Source organism: Stegodyphus dumicola, chromosome 8, assembly GCF_044657685.1.
Source record: "Stegodyphus dumicola isolate Sdum_Otavi_A_Nest chromosome 8, ASM4465768v1".
Classification (NCBI taxonomy): domain Eukaryota; kingdom Metazoa; phylum Arthropoda; class Arachnida; order Araneae; family Eresidae; genus Stegodyphus; species Stegodyphus dumicola.
In genome coordinates this window covers 91159890-91187141 of record NC_140775.1, presented here as the reverse complement: position 1 = coordinate 91187141, position 27252 = coordinate 91159890, and the positions used below count along the sequence as shown (strand labels likewise).

General features: G+C 32.9%; 1 protein-coding gene across 1 annotated transcript in view; it reads left to right on the top strand.

Annotated features, from left to right (window-relative positions):
- Positions 1-22993, top strand: part of LOC118186358 (uncharacterized) — a 111806-nt gene extending 88813 nt beyond the window's left edge. The window contains exon 16 of the mRNA XM_035356436.2: positions 1063-22993. Coding sequence (XP_035212327.1) covers positions 1063-1257 — 195 coding nt within the window. The 3' untranslated portion in view covers positions 1258-22993. The remainder of the gene's footprint in view (positions 1-1062) is intronic.
- Positions 22994-27252: the final 4259 nt, after the last annotated feature.

Here is a 27252-nt window from a genome sequence, read left to right as displayed (position 1 = left end):
ATTTTTATCCAACATCGTTGTTCTTGTTTTGAAAACATCCTGACAACACTTACTTTAGATCGCGAGCTAATACAAGGATTCGTTCTTCGCGTCACTCCGCATGCACGTGATGTTGGTAGGACGAGTCTTTTTGCTGAGAGGTAAGGTAGGTATGTAGTTCATGTGTGGTATACGCGATATTCTTTGGTTTGTTGCGTAGCTGTTTTTTAGCTGTGTTGCCACTATTAAAGTTCCAACCCTCGTATGTCAATATTCAAGTCTAAAAAGTTATTACAGTGGTACATTTTGATTACTTGGACACCACTTTTTGCCAAACATAAATGAAACATGAAATCTAACTGAAGATAGGAATGACAACCATACAGATCATGAAAATATGCCTATTTTATTAAATTGAAAATAAATATTAAGAAATAAAGTTTGACACAGAAATACATGTATAAGAACACATGTAATTATTTTAGTTGTCAGTTGTACAACATTTCATTTCTGGTTGCAATTGACAGAATTTGATCAATATAGGCTTTTGATGCGAGACTTAAATAAACCAAATAACTTTTTGAAAAGTAATGTGCAAATATATGAACCAGCTCTAACTCTAGACATCTTTCTTCATCGCATTATTATTTTTTTTATTTTATTTATTTATTTATTTATTTTTGTGTGTGTGTGTGTTGCAGAGCCATTTTGATGCTTTGATAGTTGTAGTGTTTTTTGAATGAAATATTTCAATACAGATAATATCTTTGCCTTGGAAGAATTTTAATTGTCACTGTTCTTCATTTTGCAACTGTCAAGTACTGTAATGCACGTTCCCTCCCCTCTCTTTTAAAAAATATCTAAATTAAGATATTAGAGCAAAAATTTTTAGGATATTCTTTCTTCCCACTTATTTACAATGACATCATTGCATAAACTTATGAGCTGAAATGTACAGATTACCATGTTTGGTGCTTTGGTATACGGTTTCCGACTGGTGCTCCATTAACTGAAAATTATCTGTAATTGGCATGCTCTATTTTTTTATGTAATTCTGAGTACTTTACATTCTCTTTTCTAAAGGTATTTGCTGCAGAGGAGAATTGTGCTGTTACAAAAATGGATGCAAAAAACCTAGCAATGGTTATGGCTCCAAACTGTTTACGTTGCACCTCTGAAGATCCATCTGTAATATTTGAAAATACTCGTAAAGAAATGGCATTCATTCAAACTCTCATTCAACATTTGAATACAAATTATATGGAAGGTATTATATAAAGACAATTTGAAAACACTTATAGTGTTATGTTATTTGTTGAATGAGTACTTGAAACAAAACAAAGTGTATTTTAACATGAAAAAAAAAATTAGAATTATTGTAATCATGAGTGTTTCGAAAATATTAAGGAAAATTTGCTCAGCAAATAGTAATGGTGCTATTTCCCTTCACATTTTCTCTTTTTCTGATTTCTAGTAATTAAGATACATATAAAAATTGTATTATTGTACTGGGATCAAGATATATAGGTGCTTATATAATTCTTATGGAACTTTGAAATTTTTTATATTGCTTAAATTAAACTTTTTGAATTAAAGTACGTATAACTTAATAATGTTTCCTTGTGGACGTGAAAGTGTCAAAGAAACATTGAATGTATTTGAGATTGTATATTAAGATAGGGATTATACAAGGGGTGATCAAATGAAAAGGTACGAAACGACACAGTGGGTACAAATGTAGACTTTATTCAAAATATACACCATAAGCCCGAGAACAACAATCTCACTGATGAACAAGCCGCAGGATTCCTTATTCCCAGAATTCTTGTGGCTGTGACGAGACACAGTCCTTCTCAGCGTCCTTGAGTACGTCGTCCGAGTTGAAGCGCTTCCCTTTCAGGTGTTTCTTCAGTGGACCAAACACATGGAAATCGGGGGGCAACATGTCCAGACTGTAGTGTGGATGGTCCAACGTCTCCCACTTGAACTTGGCCAGTTCCATGTGTGTGACTCTGGAGACATGTGGACGAGCATTATCATGGAGCAGAACCACACCCTCCTTGAGCAGCCCCGATCTTTTGTTCTTGATGGACCTGCGGGCTTCAGAGTGTCAACATCGGAGTTAATGGTTTTTCTGTGCTCGAGGAATTCCACAAGTAGTGGACCTGACGGCACGGCTTTGAACTTTTTAGGGGGAAGAGACGACGCATGCTTCCACTGCATGTTGTCCCACTTTATCTCTGACTCATAGTGATGGCACCAGGTCTCATCACCTATGACGATCCGCTCCATGAAAGCAGGCTCTTCCTGATACCAAAACAGATGTTGATACCTTTTGCTGGTTGGTGAGCTGCTTCGGAACCCAAGCGGCACACACCTTCCGATATCGCAACCTGTCATGAACAATTTGTCCACACGGTTCCATAGCTGACATCCACCTTCACCACCAACATTCGCAATGTGACACGCCGATCACTTCTCACTAGGTCCTCCACCTTGTCGAGGAGATCGCTCGTGGTGACAGTTTTTGCCTGGCCTGGTTTCGGGTCATCACCCACACTCTCACGGCCTGCACGAAAAAGGGCACTCCATTTTCTGACAGACTTGTCAGAGACACACTTCTCCCCATAAACTGTCACCATCCAGCGATGAATAGCTGCCAGTTTCTTACCTTCCACTGTCAGAAATCGGATAACACCTCGCTGCTCCTCACTCGTTGAATTTTGCAACGCGAATGCCATCGTGTCCTCATACGGACTGCTGCATCATATGGACGCCGCTTTTGATAAGAGCCCCTGCTCTCTCCTGCTCATGCGGGTGACTGCGTATGCTCCGATCCCAGTCAGAGACTCCTATCGCATCCCGAGATGTCTTGCTACGTTCTCCCATGGCGGAATATGCAAATATTTAGCTGTTACGTTTTTACATCGTTTCGTACCTTTTCATTTGATCATCCCTTGTAGTATAGATAAATTTACTTATACTGAAATGCTTTAGAAATTAATACTTACCAGATTTTAATCTCATTCTAAGGTTTATGATATTGACTTTTTTCATATTGGCAGCATTTGAAAGTAAAACAAAACTGAAATATGAAAGGTAAACCGAATTTCTGTTTATCCAAAAACAAAACAGTAACCTTCTCTTAAAATATATTTTAATATATTTTATTATTTTTAATGTGCATTTGCGCTTTTATACATGAGTGTATTTGGTTTAGTTAATGTTGTTTATGTATTGAAAAATATTGCAATTTAGTTACTGGTAGTGTTAGTATCCAAGAGCATATATGTATTGTTATCAGTACAAATTAAAGTGGATTTTTGAACAATCATGTTGCATCAAAAAAATTTTGTAAGCCGTTGAATTGTCTTAAAATCTGTTAATGTAGGTATGTAGCTGCCTTTAAAAGCAATTTCTAGTTGAAATGTTAAAATACTTTCTTAAATTTTCTATAAAAGCTTTTTAAAATTTAAAGGATTTCAAGTAGAAATAGGCTCAATGCATATCAAAAAGAATCGTAAGTGTTTATGTCACTATAACAAAGCTAAAATAATTAGCAAAAATTTTTTGGCTCCTGAAGGAGAGGATATGTCTGATCACAGTCGAAAATGGTAGTGTTTTATTTAAAATCTGTGCCAAACTAAATCTGTTCTTTCATCCCCCTGATTTTTAAATCATATTACTTGATTTTGGTTATGGCTTTGAGTTTGCTATATTATTTGTGATAAGCACAGCCAATTCTTTTTTTATTATTTTGTGTTTTGGATATGTTTGATAACACTCGGAAATAATAGCGTTTTATTTAAAATCTGTGCCAAACTAAAGCTTTTTTTTTTTCGTAATTTAAAATCGTATTACTTAATTTTGGTTTATGGCTTTGAGTTTGCTATATTGTTTGGTGGCAATTCTTTTTTTATTTTCACTTTGGAATTGAATGGAAATATAAACCAAATATCTGATGTGGACAACATATGACTTCCTTGTACAGCTTATTGAATAATACTTTTTTTTTGTACTTATTTCTCCGAATTTCATTAGAGATAAATTTTTCATTTAATCAATTCAACTTAGCAGGAAGGCAAAAATACATAAAAACCCATAATATCTTCATTAAAAATTGTAAAATACAGAAAAACCTAAACACCGAATACAGTTTTAAAAAAAAATTAGAATTAAAATTAGAGTTTCTACACTAAAACAAGCAATTCGGACAGCAGGCAGGAAGGCTAAATGTTCAGTGCACAAATTTCAGAGTTAACTTTTGGCTCCATTGAGCAGAAAGTTATTGAACTTAGTACACCATCTGAATTCACAATTTTACTAAAAATTTGAAATGTAAACAAATGGTGGTCTCGTTAGGCCTAGCATCACTTAAACTTTTAAATTAATGATAGTTTTAAAACTATTGCTTGCAGGTTAACTAAAGGCATAGAAACCTTAACCAAAACATAATTCAATCACTTTAAAGCAAGGAAGGTACAATTTACCATCATGTAAGAATAAAAAAAAAAAAAAAACTGAGCTCACTAAGCAAAGTAACAGAGTGAGAATGTGTGTGTATATACATATGTAAGTTTGGTGTGGACAGTTGCAAAAAAAAAGGGGGGGGAGGTGGACAACTGGATCTTATAACAGTCCCATGTACCAAATTTCAGTGTTCTACGGTTACTCATTTTCAAGTTATGTAAGTTACATATTACTTACTTACATATAGAGGTCATAAAAAAATCTCTTCTGAATCCATTTTACAATCCATTCTGGAAAAGAGAATCCTTTATTCTGTCCATGTGTAGAGATATGGAAAGAAATCATTTAAATGAATTTGAGAGTGGCCAAAATGGATAGTTTTGTTGAAACATGATATCCAAAATTTTTCATGATTAAAATACCGCCTTTATTTCAGACAAGGAAGTAAAAATTGAGGATTTTTTTTAATATGCAGGCATAAACATTTAGTTGGCAGTCAAGATATGATAACGGTTATCATTGAACAAGAGATTGTTTTATGTATTTAAATTATATACTGAGAATGGTTTTAATTACCTTAAAATTGAAATATGTATCAGGATATTTTTGTAAATATGAAAAATTTTACATATTTAAATGCCAAAGACATTATAATTTTACATATTTAAATGCCAATAACATTCCTCTTGACTTTTATGTACAGTGTATACGTTTACTTATAACTTTACAAATTTACCGATAAGTAAAAATTTTTTTATATTTTGAAAATTTGAGTAATTGTAAATAAATAATTTGTATTTCTGTACATTAATGGGCACAGTAACTTGCTAAATATCATATTTGGTTTATAAACAAGCATGGTGCTGTAAATATCTAAACAATGAAATACATATATTTATAACTAAAAGAACACATGAAGCACAAAACTTATTGATATTATAACAACAAGGCATCAATGTAATGTGCATAAATTGCAGGAATATGGTGTAAAGGTTAAGTAGAACCTTCTTTCTTAGCTGCAGAAGTTAAAATGGTAAGGAGGAAATTTGCTAATGGGATGAAAACAGACAAAAAATTCAAGAATTTTCCAACTAAGGACGAATAAACAAAGTGTCTTTGTTGCCATCTATTAACAAAAAGTGGAAGTAACTATGAAATACTTTTGAAAAGCTGAAAGTAAAAATGGATTTGAATTGGAATAAATTAATCACAAGTGAAAGATTTCTATGTATGTGAGGGGCCTGTAGTAAATCTAATTTACTGCAAAAGATGGTTTTGTATAATTTTAGCTACAGAAAAATGGAAACTGTGATTTTGGGACCAGCTATATCTGTCAGTGGAGGATTTATAAATTTCTTTTTATGAACCCAGGACTTTATATCCGGATAGGCTTTTTATGTATCAAACTGCAAATTTTTATGAGCAGAAGAAAAAAATGATATTAGAGAAATTTCTATAAAATATGTGCAGTTGTGTAACTAATCAATGGAAAGAAAGAAGTGACTAATGAAATTCTTAAAATCACTCAAAACAAGGTGAAATTTTCTTAATCGCTTCAAAGAATAGAAGGGAATTAGATATCTCAATGCTTAATGTACTTTATTCAGACTCGCATAGGCTTGAAATTATGCTCTAAGGAGCATGAAACATAGATTAAGAAAGAGCTTCATTCATTGCTGGTCAAAAAATCACACTTTCCATTTCTCTGCAGTCAAAAGTAATTCAGAAAAAGATCTTCCATTGATAAATTAAATTTTCCTAGAGGCATTTCACATTTATAAAAGCCTTTCAGTTCTGGTTAAGGATCCCAATTCTAGTTTGTTTTTACCTTCAGCATTTCAAGGAATTATTTAACTGTTGCCCTCCTCCTTTTTTTTTTTTTTTTTTAATGCTAACAGGTGTCACCAGATGTTTCACTTTCTGTTCCTTGGAACCTTTTTTTTTTTTTTTTTTTGTTGTTGTTGTTGTCTATTGATATTTCGTGAGCAGTTCTATTTAACCATTGAAACTATAGTCCTGCAAATTTACACATGTTACTCTGTTTTGTGTTGCTATAGTATCTACAGTATAAATGTTATATGTACTAAAAAAAAATCTTGAAATTGACAAAATATTTTCTGAAGTGAATATAAAGGATTATGCAATGTGAATCATCTCGAAAATATTAAAGTCATTTTCCTATTAATTGTCTTGGGAAATTGAATAAAATTTCAAAGAAACTGAATATTTTATTCAGGAGATACAGCTAAATAAAAAATGAATAAATCAGTTAGGTGTTGGCCCAGGGTTCGTAGCCGTCCTTACAAGTGCTTATAAGTCCTTATATTTGAAAATAAAATATAAAGGCCCTTATTGGTGCTTACTTTTTCTTTAAAGCCCTTATTTTTTTTGTTTTTAGTGCTTATTTTTTGCTTTTAGTGCTTTTTTTAATGAACGCGCATTTTTCCTCCCGTACCAAAGCCGAAACTAAATAAACAATTTTTCTTCCTTATATGGAACGTCAGATGGTGAATCATACTCCTGGAAATAGCTTTTCTCCCTTTCTCTGCATTAACATAACCTATGGTACGCGCGAGAGTATAGACAGGTGCACGTCGTTTTTTTGGACAAAGAATTGCGAAAACCGTAGAAAATTCCGGTAATTCGGTATTCTTTTCCGCCCACCCAAATACTACACACGTTTGAATTTCTGTCAAGATTTTAATAATTTGCATTCTCGTTCCACGTGGTCAGTTCATATTCGTGTTTGTTATGATCGTTATGCTTATATTATGAGCATATGTATGAATATTTATAGTAATATAGTTGCAGTAGCTGCTGAAGTGTAGATAAACTGCCAAAAATGGGTGTATTTTTACACAGATTAGCTTTCTAAGGAATAATATTCGGAATGGCTTAAATAAAAGGAAAGTAATCGAATAGTCAGAATATCCCCCCCCCCAATACATTATACAGTACAGAGGTTGGGAGGTTCTCCCCTTTCTCCGCAAAATCTCTAATATTGAAGCAGCGGACTTTTTTTTTTTTTTTTTTTTCACTGTGTAATCTGGATTGAATAGGACTAAAAGTTTTGTGGTCTACCCAACCCAAGCGAAGAATGAAAATTGCGGAAATTTAACGCAATCTGTTCAAAATTAGAATCAAAAACACCCCAGATTAGTAAGTCTCTTTCTTTTCCTTTATTTAGTTCTTTATTCTCCGAATACTGGCAGCTGTTGATTCTGATTGCGTAATATATCATATGGAAAATGTTTGCGATATTTTGCAGAGATAATTAATTTTGATGTTCAGTCTGAGATTTATTTATGAACACTTAAAAGAGTTTTACTGTGCTTTCTAAGCAGAATATTTCTCAGTTCCGTTGGTCTATTTTTATATGATGCACATATCGAAATGTAAAAATCATTTATTTAGCCGAGAAATCTAAAGAACGGCTACAATCTCCGCCCCCCTTCCTCTTTTTCCAGTTACGCTTGACTATACGGAATATTCGGCAATTTCCGAGTATGCGGGTTAGTTAAGCTTTTACTGTTTAAGGATGACTGCATGAAGCAATTTCCCGTCTCCTGATTTCAGAAATGTTCCTCTTTTTTACTTAAATTACTTTGCTTGGAATATATGTTAAGGGAAAACTGTTATGCAATGAAAATTTAGAAAATGTTCAGAATTTTGATTTAAATTATTTAAATATTAATATGAGTGGGAAAATAAATTGTATTTATTATTAGGTGCCAAGCGAATACAATTACTATGGCTTATTATTATTTAATTTCTATATTTTGAACTGAAAATTCATCATTAAATCTTGTAATATAGTTTAGTTCTGCATAGTTTTTTTTTTCTCTCATTGTAAACTAATTCTGTAAATTGAACTGTCATTTAAAATTTAAAAAAAAAAAAGTTGTTTTCCATGGTTGAGGTAATGCTCATTCTCTTGATAAATATTATTGCATTGCTCATTTTTTAAATTGCAAGTCTAATTTTTCTTTTAAGGTTATGCACTTGTGTATAATGTAATTAGACAGGTGCTTATTTTTTTTCTTAAAATGTGCTTGAAAAGTGCTTATAGGTGCTTATTTTTTTAACTAAAATGTGGCTATGAACCCTGTGGCCCTTATTTCAAGTTGTTATCCAGCTTAACATTGACTTTTGTGACTTGGCAAGGTAACCTGTGGAAGGATTCCATATCAGACACTCTCCAGATGTTAACTTAGATCAGTGATATTCTGGAACAATCAGAGGTACCTGCTCATTAGATATGAAACATGCTCTGTTGGGATGAGATCTGGTAATCTAATTGGGCCAGCATAAACTAGTATTTAACAAGCACGAAGACAATCAATAGCAGGGATGGGCCAACTATGGCCTGCCGGAAGGTTCTATCCGGCCCGCAGATAGAAGAAAAGAAATCTATATATTTATATATTATATATCTATCTCCTTTGCTACTTTGTTTAAATATTACATTTTTTTCTTCCCCCCCCCTTTTTTTTTTTTTCAAAGGATTGATGATCTTTTTACTTTCTCTATTTTTGTTTCACAAAACATAAATTGATGGAAATAACAAGCACAGACAGCTTTTAATCGGTAAAGTGTTAAAAGCGGAACTTCTTTATTAGTTACATCTGTAGATTGGCGCCAACAAGCATTATTTTTTCTCGAGGAGCAGACATATGTGAATCCAATACAGGTGAATTGGACCTCACTGTGCATTTTAAGTTCCAACAAGAGGCTTTCTCTTTTGGCGAGAGTACTACTATCATTGATTGCGTATGGAAAAATTGCGGACATATAGCATCATTGTGAATAGTGGTGAAATTATCAAAAGTATAGCGAAGCTAGTGCTTGTTTGGGTTATTCGTAAAATATTCCAACCCCAAAATGGCTACTGAAAAACTTAAAGTTGATTCAGAGTGCCGTGCTTTTAATGATGAATGGACCTGGAAGTATTTTTTACAGTTGTAAAAGATAAACCATTGTGTCTCATCTGCAATGAAACTGTAAGAGTCTTCAAAGAATATAACATTTCCCGTCATTTAACATCTAAGCATAAGAATTCCAATTACAATGCAGTGTCCGAATATGAAAGAAAACAAAATGCAGAAAGTCTTTCTAAAAACTTTTCAGGCCGACAAAATTTTTTCAAGAAGGTAAACACTATCCAGATTTCAAGATTTCAGTGCTATTCAAACAGAATTGGATATTTTTACCATGCATTTCAACCTACCTAAATTGTGAAGCAGTGAAGTCAGATTTGCAGCTTGAATTCATTGAGCTGCAATGTAACAATCTTGTCAAGCAGTTGTTTCTAAATATACCAAAGTTAGAGTTTTACAAATTTCCAAATTTAATATCTCACGCCCAGAAAATCAGTGCTATGTTTGCTTCATCTTATATATGTGAACAAATGTTTGTTTTCAACTATGAACCTTAGAAAGAATTATTACTTTAGCAATCTTGCTTTTAAGCAAGAAGAAAGGAGATGAGGACTTTGGCGAACGCCGTTTCCTCCAGTCCGTGAGGCATGGTAAGTTAGCAGAAGTTGGTGAGTAAACGACCCAACTTCGGAATTTTTAGATTGGAATTGTTTACTAATTCTGCAGGAAGGAAGTATTGAATGACCTCTTTATCCCAGAATTTGGCGATATAGTTCCTTAGATGATTGTAGTTTTGACACTCATTCTGTGCTCAAAATCATCTCGTACTTGGCAATTTATGCATAAAAGGAGAACTTGAAGGTTTTAACTTGAATTTAAGGTAGTTCGTGAGGATACTTCGAGTGAGGATTTTATTAATTTTACATTCCATTTTCCTTAAGTCGGGCCAATCGATATTAAGGTATTTGTTGTTTAAGACATTTTTAAAATGGCAATAATGCTTGGTATTCTGCCAGATAGTTTCAAGTTCCCCATCCTTGTCTTGATTAATTATCCTGCCATGTATAAATAGAAAGGATCGGAGTATTGTGTGAATTAACCGCCTGTTTTGCCAAAAAATCTGCCCTTTCGTTGATCTCGATGCCTTTGTGACCAGGTATCCAGCAAATTATAATCCTACTATTTGGTATATTTTTGTAAATTTCATATCGAATATTCTCAATTATGTCGTTATTTTGAATCTTCAAAGGAGGCAATATATTCTACTGCCCCAAGGCAGTCGGTGAAAATTATCGTCGCTTCGGAAAGGTTAGCTAGATATTTCACAGTGTACCAGATTGCTGCAACTTCCACGCTGTATATAGCGGCGTTTCTTTCAATTTTGATGGTATTTCAATCTTGATGGTTTAAGGTATTTTGTAGATTTGTTATTCCAAATCTGGTTCCGTCCAGGTCTTTGGAACCATCTGAGCCCCATACGTATTCTGCTTTAAAATCCGCAGTCAAATTTTTGGTAAAAGGAGCGTAATCAGTGACTAATTCGTGAAGATTCTTTAAATCGGTGTTACAAAACTTGCTAAAGTTTATCCAAGGTGGAACCCGTTTCTTTTGGCGAACAGCGTTAATATCTAAAATCCATTTAGATTCATAGCTGTGAAGGACTGCCCTTATATCATTTCTTTCTTAAACCTTCCACCTCTAGCGACGGGGAAAAAGTGGGCAGCTCCCCGAAATTTTTTATTTATGATGGATAATGTTCTTTGCCATTTTTTTATTTTATAGTTATGCGGAATAGCTGCAGTTCTCCGTATAACATCATTGGGAGCAAAATGTCCCACCCCTAAGGCCTTTCTAATCGCTTTATTGATATAAATATCTTATTTATTTTGGGAGGAGAGAGATCCTCCCAATCTGATTTCACGTCCGTATATGAGTTGGGGAATCATGATCTGCTGTATGATCTGTAATGAGTTTTTTGTTCTCATTCCTTGAGCTGGGGAGAGGATTTTAATTAAGTGTTATTTAATCTTTTAACCAGATATGCCTCGTGAGCTCACCAACTAAGGTTGTGTTCGAGTATAACGCCAAGGACTTTATACTCTTTTTTTCATCCACTACTGAGAGCTCTTATGCTGATGGGAGAAGAATACTTCTTTCTTCCTCTTGAAAAGTCAATTAGTGTTGATTTCTCGAGGGAAAAAACAACCTTGTTTTCAGCAGACCAGCCAAGAATCTTCTTGAGAGTATCTTGTAAGCAGGGACCCCGACTGTTCTTCCTAACAATTACATGCACGTAGATATCAGCAGCGTAAATGAAAAGCTTGGTACTCCTATTATTCAGTTTACAAAAATCCATCAAGAAACAACTGTAGAGGAAAGTTGATAAAATAGCCCCTTGTGGAAGGCCTTTGGACATGAGGTTTTCTGCGCGTAGGATAGATCTCCACTTTACAAAAATCGTACAATTATTAATATAATTTTAGATCCAATGCACCAAGGTTGGGTTCATGCCCATCTTTTCCAGCCTTTCAATCAATATGTCATGTTGCACATTATCGTAGGCACCTTTGATATCTAAGCAAATTAAGTAGTTTTCCAGATTTTTACTTCTGGCTGACAGATTGACTCATAAATGTCTCTAAGGCAGTCAGTTACGTTAGTGTCTTTTCTAAAGCCATAAATATTTGAAGGAAAAAGATTTTCTGTGTCAGACTACCACTCTAGGCGGTGCAGGATGATTTTTTAAGGGGTTTTCCAATGACTGACGTTAAAGAAATTGGCCTGTAATTTTCAATCTCTCTCCCATTTTTATTCGGTTTTAAAACCGGGATAACCCAGGATGTTTTCCAGACTTTTGGAATTTTGCTCAATTGCAGGCTTTCGTTATACATCTCGAGAATATTTGGTAGCAACTCTCAGGCCTTTGTAAGTAATTCCATCGGGACCCGGAGAGGAGTTTTTCCTACTCCTTAGTGCGTTCATTAATTCTTTGGCGGAAATTGGCTGAATTTTAGTCGAAGGCTAGTCGAGAAGGGCCAACTGGGTAGTATTGTCATTGCAACTATAAAAATCCATGAAAATATCCGCCTAAGCAACCGTGTCTAATACATCTGTGTTGGAAGGAATGTGTGATCACAAAATTTACCTCCGAGGGAGAGACCGATAGATATTTTTTAAGGTTTTTAACATTTTTAAAGACTTGCTTACAGGAATTGGATTCAAAGGAAATCTTTGCCCAGTGCTTGCGTTTTGCTTTTATTAGTTCTCTTTTGTACTTGGCATTTGCACCCTTATACTCCACCCAGTCGCTTCGGTTGAGTGATCTTAGTGCCCTGCTTTTCAACTTATCTCTGAGATGTTTTAATTTGGCGCACTCCAAATTGAACCATGGGATTTTGGTTCGACCTTGTAGGTGATTTTTCTGCAGTGTATCTTGATCGCGCTGTTAATTGAAGAGGTATAAGTATTAACTTTATCTTCCATATTATCAGCGTGGCTCACAGGGGAGCATGACAGTGATAGTCTGACATCTCGCCAATTCGTATAACATTTAATTTTTCCAGGTCTCTTCTTAAAGCTATGAACAAAATTAAGATGCACAGGAAAATGATCACTTTGACCCGTATCATCAAGTCTCTGGAGCTACGTCTTGGACGCGATATTGACATTTGCCATACAAAGGTCGAGTATGCCTCCTTCTCGGCCACGACAAATATGAGTAGATTTCTTATTATTTAGAATAATCATATTAGAGTCAATTAGCCAGTTCATGAGCTTTTGACCGCTGGGTGATGTAATGCTATCTCCAAAATTTCTATGGCGGGCATTGAAGTCGCCAACCAAGATTGTGAAAGGATCCTTAAAGGAATCCAATATCATTGAGTCTTGTAGTTTAAATTTTCCAGTAGGACAGTATGGTTCCAATTTGAACATGCGTCTCCTATAACCTTCATATCCGCAAAGTTATTTATCAATATTTAGACGTCCATTTTCTCAGCCATCTCGGCTTCAACGCTCAATAGTGACAGGTTTGACAACCGATCTTGTGTCATACTATTTCTTATATATGTTTCTTAAATATGTTTTGATTAGTTTCAGTAGTGAAAATGACCTCTCACTCGTGGCTGGGTTTACAGGTAAGGATAAATACAATATATAAGTGAATTGCACACTCCCAAATAACTGCTTGTCATGTCATGATATTTTACCATTGCTAATTTAGCTAAATCCTTAAAGGATTTCAAATTTTGAATTTCTGTTCTGAAAGTATTTATAAATAATAAAAGTTGTACTTCCAGTGTAAGTCTTCTTTATATGTTTTCTGTATTTTTGAAACATTATTAATAATTTCCGTATTTGTTAACAATGACAGTGTTTAGGTTCTTTATTTCTCTTTTATTTTTCAAATTTAGTTCTATGCCCCATTTATTTGCAATAAGCTCAGCTTCTTTCATAATGTCTTCAAACTTGTTTCTCATATCTTGCATATTAATAGAAACGCTTTCTAGATGTTGATGAGCTCCATTCAAGTCGATTGATTTTCGATTGTCGAGTCGATTGATTGGTTGATCGATCCTACACTGTAGCGCAGGACGTGTTTAAAAAATTTTGTTTTTAATTTTGGCCTGTTATGATGTTTCTTAATGTACAGAAACATGGATTATATTTATATTTCATATTTATCATAAAAATATTTCATGTTAATATAACAATACATTATTAATATTAGAAGACATTTGCATTGTTAATGGTGATAATTTTGGATTTTTCAGATAAATGGATTAAAAGTTTAGCTGAATTGAATTTTTAGCAAGTTTTAAATTATAAGAATTTAGTTTATATTTAATTTAGATATTACAAATCAATAAATTACCTTTATAATGAAGAATTATATTTGAGATCACTTTGAAATTTAATTTTAAAGAAAAACTTCTGTTTGTTCTCGCCATAGACTAGAGAAAGGGCATTAGAATAAGAGCAAGTTCAAGGCATTAAAATAAGAGCAAGTTCAAGGCATTAGAATAAGAGTTCAGTTTACTGTTCTGAGTCATCAGCCAATTTACAAGTATACTTGAGGGGTAGCGTTTCACACTTCAATACAGATGTTTAACGAAGAAAGGGACCCCACCTCCACTATAAATTTCCAGTGTCTCCCCAAGTTGAGTCACAGTAAAACTTTCATCCAAAACTTTACTGTAAAGATGTCCACTGTCCATTTTCCTTTTAAAACGCTGAAACATCTGTTTTTTCCTCCCTTCAGTGAAATTCTACTAGTATTATCGTTGTCATATTCCAATGATACATAATACATCACCTGCAATATCTTTCTACATTTCTTCTGCACTGTAAATGCATTTCAGTTAATGTATAATTATTAAATATTTCACAGTAAAAATTATGGATATTCAAATATTTTTAGGAAATTCTTCAAAAGTTTACGATGAAATCATAAACGGATAGAAAAAAATTTTTTGATATGTATTCAAAGAGCTTTGAAAATGATTGTGTAATATGGAATGGAAATTTTAAAATTAAACACAAAATACTTATGGTATGAGGATTTATCTAAACTTAAATACCCACTGTAGCAAAATATGATGATTCCCTTCCAAGTTTCAAGGTCCCAGAAATGTTTAATAATGTAGAGTTAAGCTTATTGATACTAACGTATATTTAAAGATGAGTACTCACACTCTGTCACATGGATTCTAAAAGTAGTACACATAAATACTTTGTAAGGATTATGTTAATTTTATAACCAGTTAAAGTTCCTTTCCTGTCCAATTATTAACTTCAACTTACTACTTCCGGGCCAGAACATAGTTTTGGAATCTTTCTGAATATTTGATGAGGAGGAGCGGTATTTAAACCGCGAAGTTAGTTACAGAGTCAGAGAGAATCAGAGTTTCTGATTTACACGCATCTGCCTCTTGGCCACTCTCTCTCTCAAAGCTGTTATTACCCTCGGCCGTACTCAGGCCCTTGATAAGCTTCGTAGTACATTTAATTTCAAATTGAATATTAGAACTGATTTTTGGACTTGCGTTTAATGGAAAAGCTAGTAAGAGATTCAATATATGAACAAAATTAAATGCTACCGTATGATGTTGGGAGGCCTCAACTTGTCAGCAACAGTAGTAGTGACTGCTATGAACTGGAAATTACACAACTCTGAAGAAGGGTTTAACTCCCTTTTTATTTCGCTTTAGAAATCACAGCTGCGTTCACTTGACACTCACAAACTACGCTGACCCGGCGATTGAACAAAATAGACAAAAATTCAACTAAAAATAAATGACAGGATGAATAAACAAAGAAGTCACTACCTACGAGGCTCTATAATCGTAACTAAACCATGTTCTAAGATACTGCTGAGATTCAGCAAACTTTCTGATTCAGAATTTGAAAGATTCAACGAACTGTCGAAATACGCACACAGGCCGAAACGCATGGTTCTTAAACTTTCTACTAAGCAACCTTCACGCTCGTGATTCAAGAAGCACAATCTCGTTTCCCTTCTATTTAACTCAATTTACTTCTGCTAAAATTTGAATACTCTGCGTGTTCTACTATGATTTACATACTCTGGCATTGGCAATTCTAGGGGAAAGTAAAGGCTTGACAGGAAAGATAGCTTAAAATAAATGTTAGTTAAAATAAATATGAACCCTACAACTGGAATGACATATTATGAAAATTAGGAACTGCAAATAATATACCACGATTTCTCTTAACTTGCAAAGTTCATTCAAAAGTACCAGAATCCTGCCTAATTACTTCTTTGATTTATACTTAGAAAATATATCTACTGATTATTCGATCATAATGCAAGTTATACAGAAACAAATTAATATATAAAATAAGTACTTTATAATGAATAGTTATAATTAATTTCCACTTCCACCACTTTTTGATTTGGGATTGCAAAAGGAGAAACCTTTCCTTTAGGGGGTCGCCTTTAATAATTTTCAGGTTTGAGACTAAGGAATACAAAGAAACTTTTTCTATTTTTCGCTCACTGCTATCCCTAAACTGGGGTAGGTTATGAAGTTATTATTTCATAGCCGAATGCTGGAATTTTAACTTTTGCAAACACTTCAATTTAGCTGTTTCAGGTGCTTCCAAGCGCCTCCTATCTGCGTCATACAGAGAATTACGTTACTGCACCATATAGGTAGTGGGGCCTTAAAATTTAAAAGAAAACTAATTCTATTATCTAAATATACTTAAAAATTCTAAAGTTAAAAGTAAATTGGAGTCAAAACAAAGCTATTCCTCAACTACACTCATGTCCATAAATTAAGGATAATCAAAATCAGGCAAAGCAAGAGTTAGAAGCAAAACAAATTTGACTTATTTGTAAAGCTTATTTATTAAACTTATTTGTAAAGCTTATTATTAGGTAAAGAGCAAAAAAAGTTGCTATATGTTTGATATTATTAAAAAAATTAGCAATTTTTTTCTCCCTGGAGCAAATTACAAAAAAAAAAAAAACCTATTTACAAAAAACCAATATTACATGGTTGGTATGATTGTTAATACATTGTATGTCTCCAAGATGATGCAATACAGTCCGTACAATGCCTAGGCATGCTGAGTATCAAATTATCAATCTGATCTTGGGGGATATTACACCACTCAAAAAACAATGCTCTCCGAACTTCCGGTAGACAAGTAGGAGGAGGTTGACGGGCTGCAGCTCATCGGCCAAGCATGTCCCACACGTGCTCTACTGGATTCAAGTCCGGTGAGAATGCTGGCCAGTCCATACGGGTGATATCCTCCGATTGAAGGCATTCGCTTACGATGTTTGCACGATGAGGACGGGCGTTATCATCCATAAACACAAATTGTGCGCCCATGGCGCCCCGAAACAAACATACATGATGTTCCAGAATGACATCCCAATAGATTTGGCTTGTCATGGTTCCAATTTGAACATGCAGGTCAGTTCTGGAACCCAGAATAATTCCACCCCAAACGAGCACTCCTGCACCACCGTAACGGTGTCGTTCAATGATGTTTTCTTGGTGGTAACGGGTACCTGGAGCTCTCCATATGAAAGTCCTGCAAGAATCAGACTGCAAGCTAAACCTGGACTCGGAAAACATCACACAAGCCCACTGTTGCGGTGTCCACAATGCATGCTCTCTACTCCAGGCGAACCGCAGGCGACAGTGAGTTGCAGTAAGTGGAACGCATCTGACAGGTCTACGAGCATATAGACCAATCTGCCCTAAGTGTCTGTACACGGTCTGCCTTGAAATTGTCGTACCAGTGGCTGAAGAGAGCTGACGAGACAGGTCTGAGGCTGTGCTTCGCCTGTTTCTTTTGGCAGTAACTGCCAAATTCGGTTATTGCACTGAAATGCTTATAAAGCGCCTGTGAACAATTTTACTTCTTTTCCTGTATTCCTTACATATCACTCTCTTACACTCTCGTCATTGTGACGTACCATCGGTGTCATCTGGTTACTTCCTGAAATTTGCATATGATTCTTGAAGATGTATGTAATGATTTCACAGGTGATATATTTATTTTAGAGTTCGATTTCCGCATGACTCCGAATTATCCGTAATTTATGGACATGAGTGTATATTAATATTAACAATCGTGTTAAATTAATATTAACAATCGTTTAACACAAAATCAAAACGTATCAAAATTAAAATAAGAATTTATAGTAGTACAAATTCTAAAAATAAAAATGAAAAGCAAAAGGGAAAAAAGTACAAGATAAAAAAATATAAAAATAATAATTAATTTTTTTATTGAAATTCTAATTCGGGACTCATCAAGGGAAAATGAATTAAAGCTTTATATATGTAATGGAATCCATCTTTTAAGTTTAAACATGTAAATGTAGTTCAGTAGGACATTTAAGGACCCCCTAAGCCTTCGGGCCCCTATGCGACGGCATTTCTTGCATACCATTACTTACGCCACAGCGTGTTAACTGTGCTTTACTGTAGTTTCTCTTTTAATATATGCAGTTTTCAAAGCATCGTAGTCTGAGTCACAAAGTATTCTTCTGAAAGAAACGCAATTCAAATAAATAAAGTGAAATTCTGGAAAATTTATATTAATAAATACATTTAAAATATGCAGTTCGAATGAATGAATAGAAAATTTTAAAACAGTTATCTGAAGAGACAATGCTACACAAACAATTAAAATAAAACTCTAAAAATTAAAAAAATACCTAAAATACTAACTATGACTAAAAAATAACTGTAGAAAACTATTTAAAAAATAATAAATGATACACCTTTTATTTAAACTACAAAGTTCGAATGAGTAAATAGAAAATTTTAAAACAGTTATTTGAAAGAAACCATGCAACTTAAACAATTAAAATGAAATTCGAAAAAGAAAAAAAAAATATTTGAAATAATAACAATTATAATTAAAAATATAATATGAAGAATATTATTTGAAAGAAAGAACTATACGACTTCCCCCTCTCATGCACAATGTAAAAAGGAATAGGTTGCCATATATTAAGAAGTTCGCCAAGTGAACCATTCTTTGTGCAAACTGAAAAAAAAAAAAAAAGTGCTTGAATTTCTCCATAAATTTCCCACCAAATTTTACAAAATTTAATAGGTATAATTTTATTTAATACTTTTAATAGGTATAATTTTAGTCTTAGAATCGAAATATGTAAAACAATTGGTATGTTATTTCAGAAGAAGTCCGATTTTGTGTCAAAATACCTATGTTAGAATAGCGCTATATATAAATCTAATATATATATCCTAAGCCGCGCTTTCGAGACATGAAAAATGCAATTTGAATTTTGTCAATCGGCCCAGTAGAGTGGGAGATATAGAACTGCTCCCCTTTTTTTGTGCAGTGTACATCTGTGCTGTAAGGCTGTCACAAATAACAAACAAAGGCATCTGACTAACAAATGAAAAAGCACTCTAGAACATAAATTCCTGCTGTCAGGCCGTGTGAAAGGAAACAAGCAGATCAGTATTCTATCATTATCTTAAACATCTCCAGACATGTCTTCTGACTATTGTTTAAAGCAGAATTCATTGCTAAAGACTATTTTACAGTCAATAAGATTCTAGGTTGAGCATGCTCATTGCCACTGCAAACGTGCTTGTTGGTGTGCTCTGGTGAGGGGGAAGTCGGTTCAATTGACGGATCCCATTTTATGTGTCTTTATCAAGACCTTGTGGCTGCCAGTGTCCAGGTTACACACTAGATGTTTGATAATTACAAATCAAGTTCTACAAGAGCTTCTGTGTCCTTATGTTCAATCATTACGCTAAACCAACCATTGCCTTCTTGATGCTGTGTTCTGCCATGATTTAACCATTCCTGCCATCATTGATTAGTGGCATCACTCTGATCTAAATGTCAAGACATCATTTAATTTTACCACCATGCTTCTTTTAGGCTGATTGTGTATGTTTTTTCAACTATATGTTCATACAGTTGCAAACCTATTTGCAAGGTGTTCGTACAGTGGAAATAGATAGTCAGAATCAAATTAGATTGGAAGTGTTAGAATTCCTCCTTGGATCTTATGCTACCCATCTAGATGTTCAGTTGCAATGCCCTGTAGCTCCAGCTATTCATTCACAAACTACCAAAGTTTAATCATTTTCACGTTTGATAAAAATACCATTCATATGCAAAATATTATTATGCGCTCTTCTGTGTTTCCTTTTTTTTCTTAGAGTGTGGTTTATAAATGATAATTTTATGTTTAGTATTTGAAGAGATGAAGAAGTTCTGTTTTATTATTATTTGACTACAATGTATTATATAATTGAAAGGCTAGTGGGAAAAGTTTTATATCTCCCCCCAAGAATTTTACAAGAGAAAGAATATATGAAAGTCTTTTTTTTCTTAAAGAAATTTAATGCTTAATTTCAGTTATCTTGATATTGCTTAAATGATTATGCAATTGCCTTTGTACAGTGAAAAAAAAATAGTGAAATACTGAGCTGTTAATGATGATTTTAGCTTGAAATATAAATTCAGGTCTGACATATGCCATTTAGAATTATAACATATCCATGTGGGTAGAACAATGATTTTAAGTATACATTGTTACATTCCATTTTAAAATATAGTGCAATTCATATAAAAGTAATAATTTTATTTTCCATTTAGTTTAACAAGAATAAATGCATATCTTGTGGAAATTATCAGTTCTTATAGTAAATAGTAGAATGTATTTTCCTGTTCTCATGAAAACATGGCTAAACAATTTTATCCAATATTCCTGACCGTTCATTAAAATATTATCATAACAGTACTGTAAATTTCATTTGTAACATCCTGCTTCAAACTGTGGTCTATATAATCTAACACAACTGAAATCCAATTCTACCCATTATGGCGTACTGGAATCGTACATTATGTGCTGTAAGGCAATTTGAAATGTTAACAATGAAATTAATAATATTGATAGTCTAATGCTGCTTTAAATTGCTAAGAGTAATGGGGGAGCATATTTTTAGCTTTTACTGACTGTTCATCAGAGTTTCCAAGATGTTCACTGTGTTCGTGCAACCATTGCTGTCATACCAGACAACAGAAGTTTGAGGGCTGTAAAACTTTAAGAATTTAGGAAGAAATTGGATGACAAAATTTAGGAGTCACTGAGCTTAAGACCAGGTGGTGTAAAGCCTAGCGTTGGTCTGTTCATAATATAGGCAATACTACAACTATCAAGTAATTATAAGACATGTTGGGATTTTTCATTGCGCTGTTATCTGTATCTTGGAAGTATTTTAACATAGTAATCTTAAAATTTTAATGATTTCCTATTATCATCAATTAGGAGTTTTATTTTGCATGTTTTCCTTAAAGAAGAATGTTCTATTGTGGCAGCAGCTCTTAAACATTACTGAATATGTGACAGGCACTTCATAAAATTTGTATGCAGGTAGTATGTGCCTCTTTTCCTTTCTATCTGTCTCTTTCTTCACTCCCTTTTTCTCCTCTTAAGAAATAAAATACTGAAATAGCAGTAAAATGTAAAATAAAATATAAGTGGAATGAAAATTTTATCTTTGCTTATAAAATTTTCACTTTTACATGTTACTGCTATTTTAGGTATTTTCTGGTTTTGTTTTCATTTGTTGTAAATAAAGAATGAAAGTATTTATATTCAAGTGTGGGTTAAATTGCAAACAGTTCTCTAATGTATCACTTAAAATTGTATCTGTCATAATAGAAAAATATGAGCAAAATATGCAAGTTTATTTATTCTACAAAATATTTGAAAAGTTTGTTCATTTTTATAAAGAAAACTTCATACGAATATATCCTAAGAATCTGAAAATCTTGTAATCAATATGAACAAGTTTGTGTTTTCTGTTTCAACATTAAAAATTGATATTTACAGTATGATAATTTAAGACAGATGAACCATTCACTGATTAAAATTATCGATATTGAAGATTCAGTATCTTAAATTCAGCACATGAATATCAACAATAACTGATATCTAAGTAACCACACTGTTTTTATATAGTTTTTTATATCAAAAAGCATTCTTAAGATTTGTATGGTTTTTTATTCACACAAATAGATATAAAAAACAGTATTTTTTCTTATATGTTGTAATAACTCATGAAATTGGCAGATATAAGAGCATGTCTGACTTTTTTAAAGCATTCAGTTTGTAATTGAAAATTCAGCAAAAAAATAAACTTATTTTAAGATTATAAGTTTCATGAATGTAGAATCAGAACATGTTTCTGATATATAAATTCCTTCAATAATTAAAATTATATAAACAATACATTTAAATTCATTATGTTATTTTAATGGCACTTTTTTTAATGTACCTTACATTTGATACAGTTATATTTTGAAATTTTCTCAGTGTTTTAAATTGTTATACAAAATAAAACATTTACCTGTTGTAATGAAAATTATTTTACCTTTTTGAAAACATTTACATGATTCAGGCAGGGAAAAATTGAAATTTTTTATTTATACCCTTCGTCGGAGCTTAAAAAAGCATTATCTTAACACTGCTGTTTATAAAAATGAAATTTCTAAAGTGCCAGAAGTTTTCTTTGGCGATTTATATGTATTGTTTTTGTGAAGAACAATCGATAGAATGTGTGTATTAAAAGAGAAAATCCATGTCTCACTTATTTTCAATACCTTTTGTTCTGAGGTTATTTGTTATATTTCTCATGTTTAGAATATTTTACAAAAGTTCTTCCACATTTTATGAAAATAAAATGAGAAGAAAGAAAGTTTTCCATCTTCAATCAAAGTGCAGTATTTTTATATTGTAAATGCCATATTGTGATTCTAGTAAAAACTTCATATTCATTATTTTGCTGTTTCATAATTGCCGAAAATGTTACTAATTGTTGATTTATTTAAGTTTCATTCTGTTTGTTGTGTATTGCTTGTACTTTTTGATTGTCAGATAGTTTAAAGTACATTTTTTGCAGATAACTAAGCTTTCAGTATCTGGCACGTTGTTCTTTATAATTTTTATGAAGTCTATTGCTATTATGCTATTGAAGTTTGCATACCTTGGTGACAGTAGCATACTGAAGACAGAAGCCAACAAACTAGTTTTTTTGATTGTTTTAGTGCAATATTCTAAATAATTTTTTAATGTGTTAAATGTCTTCCATTTGCTATCAAATTAAAATTTGAAAAAAAAAAAAAAATGTGACCAAAAATTATTTTGAATATGAGCTCAGTTAATTTTGATAGATTTTGTTTCTTGGGTATATGTTATATAGTCTCAAATTGTGAGGATTATACCTGGGGTTAATGAACACAAAAACCTTTTCAGGTACCATTGAATCATTTGTTAATAATAAATTAATATCAAACTGTTTATTTTGAAGACAGCTGTTAAATGAGTGATCCACATGCATTGTGTATGTCAGTAGTATAAGCAGCAGCTGCAAACTTAAAAGTGCTGTAATCATAAATTTCTTTTTCTTCTCCCCCCACCCTTTTTTTTTGGGGGGGAAGGATGGGGAGATCAAATAATAAATCAGCTGTATTATTGAAATGAATATAAAATTGTCACAAGAATATGACATTCAATGCTATACTGAAGTTTATAGATTAAGGTAAGCATATATAGAAGGTATCTTTTATTAAATTAAAAAAACCTAGATAATTTTTTTTAAACTTGAATTTGATGTTCAAATTAAAGACGTGATTAAATTTCTTTTTTGGTTATTTACTAAAGTTGTAATCAACCTTTCTTTTATGATCTGTCTTCTGTTTTTCTTTTATGAAAAGATTTTTTTTTTTTTTTTAACGTCTTAATTGTGAAACTAAAGTGCTTAAAAGTAATCAGGACTCGAAAAATTTGAATTACCCGAGGATGCTAACAGGATTTAGTAATCTAATTTCACTGTACATAAAGCATTTAAAGGTAACCTGATTTGAAGGTAATTTCTGAAGACTTCTGTTAGTAATGTTCGTGTTTGAATATTCTTGAAAGAAAAACCACAGAAAACTAAAAAAATTAAACTTTTAACATACTAAATGCAGTTTCCATTAACTGTGTGATTTTTTTCTTAAACGGTAATCTTCTTTGAAATCTTCCATATCTTTCATGTGTTGTGAAATTGTGATATTATCTCTGCATTCGTTAAGAAGCTCTTACGTAGGATTGTTTGATGATTTATTTTGTTTAAAATGTATGTAATTTTTATAATTTTAACTAACTCATTTTAAACAGTGTTTAACAGTTAACTAGCTCATTTTTAAACTAAATATTGTTTGTATCAAATCTGAAAAATTAATATTTCATGGTGTACAGTGCCATTTGCTGATTAGCGATGCAAGCCCATATATTAATTAATAAGTTCAGTATACATGCAACCGATAAATTCATTGATATATTATCCATATTACAGTGAGACTAAGACAATATCCTCAACTATAGGCACATCCTTTAAAGCTCGTCTCATACTTAATGACCATTTCAGACCATTCAAAAATCTGTTGGGGAATAAACCTTCAGTCTTTACAAATTCTGAAAACTCTTGAATAAAATCATTGGTGTCAATTTTATCAGCAGTGGCTCCTTCTCCATGTCTCACAACACTGTTAATACCAGTGCTCTTTTTTAAATTATCAAACCATCCATGATTGGCTTTAAGCACTTCACCTTCTTTGCTTGTTCTTGCCTTGTTTTTTCAGAAAATGGGCATGTATCAGTTTTGTCCTTTCGTAAATTACCGCCTCTGATATGCTATTGCCAGCATACTTTTTTTCATTTATCTAGATCAAAAGCAATTTCTCAGCATGCTCTCTCTGATCTTGTTTGGTAATCAGTTTGGCTTCCATTACAGCATTAGGCAATTTAACGGTATCTTTGCTTTTTACTGCCGTGGATGTTGCTGTTCTCAACATATGGTACATAATCTTAAACCTTTTTTCTTTGCTCAACTCTGCTTGCTCATTAACTTTCTTAAAACTCAGTGTAAGTAAATTAAAGAAAAAAAAATATGGAAAAAATACAAAGTCACATAAAGATTCAGAGTTATAGAATAGGTGATTTACTGAATAATAGCAACAGGTGTACTGATTCGTACCAGCAATTTTAGCACTATCTTGAAAGAGGCAAGGTAGTGCACCAGCCATGACTCTTGAACTTGAGTTATATTCCAAACAAATATTTAGTATCGTTCTTCATAGGATCATAAACTAAATAAAAATTTTGGCATGCAGACACAGCCTATACCAAGTTGGACGCATTTTAAAGCGTATATGTACTGAGGTACCACTGTATTTTTCGGCTGTTTTTAAAAATTACTTGTATCATTTTAGTTTAGTTCTTCCCAGGTTGTAATTTAAAAAAAAATCTTCCACAAAATTTAGTATAAAATATGTGTAAATATTGTAACATGTGTTTTTTGTTCCAACTGAGTAGTTATTTGAAGTATATCACAATTTTTCGAGTCCTGAGTTATTTTATTTGCATTTTTAAAAAACACATTTTATATTAACTAAAATGACATGCCAAAGATACAGTAGCAACAAGAGTAGATTAAGTTGCATAAATTTGTGGGACTAGTTTTTAAAGGTCGCATACAACTTTTTTGCTGCAGTAGTGAAAATGATGCTGGGAAACATTTGCTCACGTGATACCCGTGAACAAAAAATTCAGAAAAGAACTTTCAGGAATTTTCTTGAAATTTCCACTCTTGCAGCTGAAGAAGCAGGTTCTGTGTAACCTTTCAAACTGGTCCTGTAAATTTATATATAACTTGCTGACTTTTGTTGCTTTATCATCTTTAACAATAGTTCTAGACCAACAAATAATTTACCCGGAAATTTCTTTCTTTGATTAGATGTATTTTTAAAATATTATGGTTATATTAGCGATCAATATTTAAATACCATGTGTTGCATTTTTTTACTCTTATTTTCATACATATAAATTTACTGTGCAAATTTTATTATTATATGTTTTATACATTTTCTAATGCTTTTAGATCATGTATATATTTATGTATGAATTATTGAGGGGCATTGCAATTTTTAATTGTGTTTTAATTCAAACAAAAGCCAAAAATAAACTTATTTCTGTTGGTTGAGCATTTTTATAGTTCATGATAAAGAGAAGAACTTAAATTTCTTTGGCTCTTTGTGTAAGCTCTGCAAATGTTATGTGGTTCATTATGAATTCCCATTTTTAAAATTAAATATAATTTTTCCCCATTCCTAATAGAGAACAAAACACTGTTATTTCATTTTAGGTTTCTGTTTTATAATAATATTTGCATCTTAAAGATTTTCTGCTCATAAATATGTTTGATATTTTCTATGTGAAATGCATATAATTGTTGTAGCTATGTTATGTCTAAGATCAATAAATCTGTTACATAAAATAAAAACACAATCTTTCATTTAAAAGATGTTAAGAAATCATAAAGGCATTAATTTGTTTTTTGATCTTTACATTGTAGAGACATTAGGATTTTTTTTTGGGGGGGGGGTGAGGCCGGAGAGATGAAAAATGAGCAATCGCCTTTTATGGGAATCAAACCACGGACCTCTGGAATACCAGCCCAGTGTGCAGAACCACTACACCACAAAGGCACACTAAAAAGGCGGGAGAAATACCTTATACACTCCCCCTTTTAAAGGGCGACTAGGGTTTTTTTAGAAGACGCAATCGCCAAATCCTGGGTGAGAAGAATCATCATCCAACACCCTTTTAGTTCGGGCGCCACTGTAGAGACATCAGGTATTTTTTGGAAGTAGGGGCAAGAGGAAAAATTAGCAACACTTTCGCCTTGAATCGAACCATGTACCTCTGGAATATCGGCCCAGTGTGCAAAACCACAAAGGCACGCTAGGAAGGCAAGAGAAATATAATAAGACGTGTAAAACAGTTAAATGAGTTTTTAACGTCTATACACATAGTCACATTAAATATTGACTACCTACCTAGAATAATTACTTCATATCATATGATAAATTATGTCAAATCTTCTGAGAGAGATGGTTTTAACCTAACAGTAATCCTCGGAATGGATTAATAAGTGAATCGTGACTGTAGTTGATGATGCATGAGTTCAAACACAACAATAAAACATTTATTTTAAAGACGAGCAGTTGACGTTTCTATCATTACAGTTTAGAGTTTCTTTCCACTCTCGTCAAAACTTTTATCCAACATTTTCTGCTCATAGGGCCATCTCTGTATAAAAATTCTCTACACATTCCCCGTGCAAATGTGTTTTCCATCTGAAGGCTCAGGTGCGGTGCACGTTGTGTCAGGCTAAAAAGCCTCATCCTGCGTATCCGTAAGGAGTGGCATGGCTTCCCTAACGTAACATGGTGAAAGTTGACTGAGAATAAATCTCGTGAAAAGCATTAATGAGCCCTGCACTTATACGTATCTTAGAGTTGGTTACTTCTGATGTCTGGAGATGCTTCTAGCAATAATGAG